This window comes from Mesitornis unicolor, unplaced genomic scaffold, assembly GCF_000695765.1.
Source record: "Mesitornis unicolor isolate BGI_N332 unplaced genomic scaffold, ASM69576v1 scaffold24723, whole genome shotgun sequence".
NCBI classification, from domain to species: Eukaryota; Metazoa; Chordata; class Aves; order Mesitornithiformes; family Mesitornithidae; genus Mesitornis; species Mesitornis unicolor.
In genome coordinates, this window is record NW_010175685.1 from 12,144 (window position 1) to 17,933 (window position 5,790).

General features: G+C 55.3%; 1 protein-coding gene across 1 annotated transcript in view; it reads right to left on the minus strand.

Annotated features, from left to right (window-relative positions):
- CXXC5 (CXXC finger protein 5) overlaps positions 1–5,112 on the minus strand; it is a 5,650-nt gene extending 538 nt beyond the window's left edge. Inside the window, exon 1 of the mRNA XM_010181497.1 lies at positions 4,276–5,112. Coding sequence (XP_010179799.1) covers positions 4,276–5,061 — 786 coding nt within the window. The 5' untranslated portion in view covers positions 5,062–5,112. The remainder of the gene's footprint in view (positions 1–4,275) is intronic.
- Between the last annotated feature and the right edge of the window lie 678 nt (positions 5,113–5,790).

Consider the following 5,790-nt stretch of genomic DNA (forward strand, 5'->3'; position numbering starts at 1 on the left):
CCTCGGCCGATAGCGAGCACAATGGCCGGGCCGTGGTGAGCCGGCATGGTCCGGCACGGTGGCCCCCGCGCTGCCAGTCCCCACTGCCCCGGCCACCGACAGGAGCCCAGCCAAACGATGGGTTTAGGAGGGCATCTGGAGGGAAACTTGAGGCAGGGAGGAAGCTGGGACACCAAATCTGGGAGCTGCTTGGGACACAGGTGACATCAGTGAGCTGCTGCCTGGCCATGATGAACAACCTTGTCCCCAACAGAGCAGCCCCAGGCACCACTGGGGACTTCTTGGCATCTCACAGGGGAAGAGGGATGAGTCCCACCAGGCTCAATCCTACACACAACAAAGCGCCCAAAAACAGACGAGACCTCTTTGAAGCCACCTCCAGGAAAGGTGGTGTGGGGCAATGGCCCCATGGGCTATGCAGACATGTCCTGGGACATTTCCCAGTTGGATGGGCTGGGAAGCCCACACAATGTTCATGAGACAATGGGAGGATCACAACATCTCTCAATGTCAACAGTCCCCCAAGGAAGGCCAGGCCTTGCTAGCCAGCAGATAGGGCCACACCATCACCAAGAGGATGTGCCTCAGAGGTTCCTGCATCTCCAAACAAGCAAGGGACGCCAACAGGAAACAAGCCACAGGCTGCAGTGACAAGCTGGGCTGCCATGGGATGGTAGGGGGCACAGCCAGCCCCAGCACCAGCTCCTGGCATTGAGCACCTCATGTGTTGATCCAACAGTCAAAACCACACGACATCCAGGTCCCTAATCCCACGCAGGACCCAGCCAGCTCTCATCAGGTCCTCCTCTAGGATCAAGACACCCCCCAAACCTCAATGAGTAATGAGAGCAGCATCTCCCCCCACCCCTGATGGGGTGGGACCCCATTGTGCTCACTTCCACAGGCACCATGACCCACAACACAGGGCTTGGGCAAGGGGAGAGGGGCAAAAGGCAAGGATGGGCAAGAGAAGGTGGTGCCCAGCTTGGCTGCTGTCAGACTGCACCTTCTCCTGCTCCTGGTCCCTGTTCGGTCCTCAGGAAAAACTGAGCTGGGGCAGTCAACAAGCAGAGAGCTGCAGGCATCATCGCTTCCCCAAAGGACTCTGCAATATGGAATCAGGCACCTGGGGAGGACACAAGTGTCCCTGGGCAATGATGCACGCGGCTGTGACACGGCACATCCCACCCACCAGATACAGACCCAGCAGGGCAGAGCGTGGTGAACTCGCCAGCAAGGACCACCTACTCAGGTACATCATCCCAGGGGAGAGGAACGAGGAGAGAGGGGGCTCCTGATGGGTCTGGATGGAAATGTCTGGTACAGGTCACCTTAAACACCTCTGCTCCTTCATTACTACGGGAAGATGGACAACCAGTTTTGATGTGGATACCCAGGACAGATTCCCACTCATCCCCACAATCATAGGATCACAGAAGGGTTTGGATTACAAGAGACCTTCACAGACCATCCAGTCCAACCCCCCTGCCATGTGCAGGGACACCTCCCACTAGATCAGGTTCCTCAAAGCCCCATTCAAACTGGCCTTGAACATTATGGGGCACCCACAGCTTCTGAGGCTGACCTGTTCAGTGCCTCACCACCCTTATCACAAAGCATTTCTTCCTTCTGTCCAACCTAACCCTGCCCTCTTCCAGTTTTAAACCCTTGCCCCTTGTCCTGTCACAGCAGGCCTTGGTGAAAAGTCTTTCTCCACGAAGTGACCCTCACACCAGCGCTAGCTGGGGCACCAAGGCACCTCACCACGGCTTCCCCAGATGGAAGACAGCTCTGCTGAGTCAAATCCTGACTATTTATGGCCTTTGTGTGACCTACAACTCTGGAGACAAGCCCAGAGTGACCTGTCCAGGGCTGGCCACCAGTCCCATGGCATTACCAGGGGTTGCTGGGGCTGGCAGAGCCCGGAGGAGCCTGGTCCATGCAGAGCCGTGCTGCTGCCTGCTCCGAGCATCCGACCCGCCTCTCTGGTCTTAGAGCCTCAGCCGGCCACCACTGCACTGGGACACCAGTGGTGACCGGTTATTCAGGCTCTGTAGATGTGCAGATAAAGCTTAACGGCAGCAGAGGGATTTAGCCCATTTTTTATGCTGCCATTAAGGTTTAATTCTATTTTTTTTTATTGCTTGATTTTAGATCAACATTTAATCACAGCTGTGGCCCCTGTCCGGGCTCTCTGAGGATGCTCTGCTGGCCTCACCAGTCTGGCCCACCAGAGTCATTGATGGTTGCTCTTCTCCTGGGCAATGGGGGATGATGCGTTACAAAGCCCTATGAATTTTTCAGCCCCATATAAAAGGCCACTGAATAGCCCCTCCTGTCCCATTATCAAGCACTGTGGTGTGATAAGCTCTGCATCCCAGCCACCACCACCACATCCAGACAGGTCTCTACCACAAGGCAGGAGCCAGTGGTTGCCCTAGGGTTGACCCAACACAACGCATTACCAAGGCTGGTTGACACAGGGTGAGGTTTAACAACCCAGACATTGACCCAGGTGACCCTAGGACACCAGTGGGGGTCTCAGGGCCCGTGTCACAGCCATATACGGCCATAGTCTTGTTCCTCCCCACCAAAGTCAATGTATGGCACAAGTGGGTATCCTGAGAGAGGGGAGATCTGCTCTGAAAAGGGGATGGTGATGCCCTGGAGCGACCCACTTCTGCCCAGGCATCCATCCTCACCAGCACATCTCCTTCCAGCCTCAACACACCTATGGGAGGGATGGGGACCCAATGATGCAGCCCAACTCTATCACATGAAGATCCTTATTTCAGTGGTTCCCATTTCTCAGCCAGCTGCGGAATGGAGAAACCAATCACAGGATGACCATTTCATGGGCTCCCAGGGCTATTTATCATCCCCAGACCCGACGCAGTGCCAGGAGACGGGAGCGACTCCTCTGGCTGCTGCGAGCTCTGAGTCTATTGACCCGCTTTTGGACTCTCTGGAAGAGATGAACTTTTTTTTTTTCCTTTTTCACTTTCTCCCTTTTTCCAGATCACTGACTCAGCAAATTAGAACAAGAATATAATTTAGCAATACAGCGGTTTTTGAAAGACACAGTCCCCCTCTCCTCATCCCCACCACCCAAATAGGATTTTTTTTCTACCCCCCTTCACTATTCATTCAGAGCTGATGCTAATTGAAAAACGTAGAACGCAGCTAAGATAACAGTGGGGTTGGGATGACCAGAGGATGGGCAATGCCCTCGTGCCAGGATGTGCGATTCGGGTGATGCCCAGGTGACGTTTTAGCCTTTGCTGGCTCTGGGGATGCACAGGGTCAGCTCCAGGAAAGATCAAACCTGGCTTCAGCACCACACGCAGGGGACCCGACAAGACAAGTCTTGGCCTAGAGCACCCATGGGTGTGCAGCAAGGCCAGCACCCACCCCTTGCCTACGCCAAGCCATCAGCAGCCACCCACGGCCCCCAGGCTGAATTTCAGACCCAGACGGTGATCCAAGCCACAGGACCTGTCCTCCCCATGCACAGAAAGGACCTGGCAAGGTGGCACCCAACCCAATGGCACCTTGCATTGGTTTTCCTCCAAGACCAAGGGCAACACCCACACGTGGTCCATGGTGGCGGTGACAGCCTGAGTACCACCTTAAAGCCTCACACCATGGGATCCAGGCACCTTGCTGGGTGCAGCAGGAGCAGGGATGCTCCCAGCGCAGTTGGGTGCCAAAGCCTGCACCCCAGGGGCTCATCCTGACCCCCCAGATGGATGCTGGTCCAAGGAGACCCAGCATGGCCACAGCATGAGAGATGCTGCCCAGAACACACTGTTTACCACCCAAAATCAGGGACCACCATGCAGAGCACGCTAAGGGGCTGAGTTACCCCTTTGCCACAGCCATGGGTTTCACTGTCACCAATTGCTCCCAAGCTCTGCCCCAAAATGCCACCTCCTGCCTCCCCATCCCCTGACCAGCCCTTCCATGGCTCAGAGAGCTGCATTTCACCCACAACAAGGGATGAAAACTGAAACTCCATCAGTGACCCACTGCCACCCAGGGTACCCCATGGAGAGACCCCAGCCCCTCCTCCCCAAGCCAGTCAACCCCAGTATGAATGGGAGGGCCAGGACTGGGGGCACTGGGCAGAGCGCACATCTGACGGGGAGAACTGCGAATGGAAAAGGGGAAAATAAAAAAAGTAAGAAGTACCAGGTGTTTTATTATCTAGGGCAAGATCCGAACCCAGGAGCGCAGCCTGAGGAGGGGTTAGGGTGCCTGAGAGGGGCCGGTTACCTCCAGTGCTGCAGAAGGCTTCTTTTTGAGTTCTTCACATTTTCGGAATTTGCAAATCTGGTGGCCAGTTTTGCGATTCCTACAACTGCTGCACTGCTCGCAGTTTATCCGTCTTCGGCAGGGCGGGCACATGCCGCATCTTTTCCGTTTCTTTTTCCCCGAATTGATGGCAGATGCCAACTCATTCTGCATGGGGTACTCTGCCAAGCCAGCCATATGGAGCGCGCTCTCTGCCAGAAACACGCCGGCAGGGGTCATAATGAAAAGGCCTGGGTTGATGGGAAAAGCCCCCAGGTAAGGAAAATCAGAGGGGCCGTTCATTGTCTCTGCAGCTGAGACCGCCTCCATGTCAGAGAGACCAGTCCCGTGGTCGCTCGCTAGAGGAAGATGCTCCTGTACCACTCTTTTGAGCATTTCTGTCGACTGAGCAAACTGTTGTAGGGCGGTCTGTCCTTCTGAGGAGATCTCCGACACCCGGTCTAATTTGCTCAGCATACTAGAGATGTTTTTGTGCTTTGAGGTAGAATGACTTTTATCCACAGTCGCGTCGTTGCCATTAGCTAAGGGGTTGCCTTTCTCTGAATGTTCGCTTACCGAGCTGCTGCTACCAAAGGTGGAATAGTGGGAGAGTGGACGGGACTTCTTAAGACTTTTGTTCAAAGGTTCACTTATTATTCCACTTTTGTTCCTCCTCTCGGAGTTGACGGGGGGTTGAGAGTCATCTTGGTTATTTTTTTCCGTCTCTGGCTTGTTCCCAGTGTCTTGATGGGAGCCCGAATTTGACATGGTGCCCGGAGCACAGCGACAAAACCAAACCCCAAATTTAAAAAAAAAAAAAAAAAAAAGGGAAACAAAAGAAAAACCCCAAAAACCCACCCCCAAAGCCAAAGCGAAAGATCCCCAAAGCCCTTCTGGTAGCACCAGCCCGCCAGCCACCGGGGAACGCTCAGATGGGAACACGCATCAACGGGGCGTCTCCTCCAGCGTCGGCTGCAGAGGACTTCAGTCCGATCTCAGTGCAAAGACATATTCTGCGGCTCTGGTACACACCATGCGGCTCTGGAAGTAGAAAAGAAAAGAGAGTTAGCGCTGGCAAGAGCCAACGGGCTTTTCAAAGCGGCTCTTCCTCCCCCTGCCATGAAAGTCTCAGCGTCGTGAACAAAGAAACTCCGGGGAACGGACCTCAGTGGAGATCCGTTCCGCTGCTCTCTAAAAGGATCGCCCTGCAGACAGAAACGGGGGGTCACCAGGGAAGTCCTGGCCTGGGAGCAATGGCACTCAGTGCCTTAAAGGCTCTCTGTGCCCGGCTCTCCTCCCTCAGGGAAGTCACGGGGCTCAGCTCCTGCTCTGCTCCAGCACCGTGTGGCCCCCATGCCAGATGGGACCGTGGGTGCCCATGGGATGTCCTCGAGCCAGCAGCTGGAGCTTGTGTGAAGGGCATCCGGTCCCCAAACTGCAGCCCCCCTGTCCCCCCCAGCTGGATGCAGGGCTGTGCCCTGGCTCCTGCACCCTCCT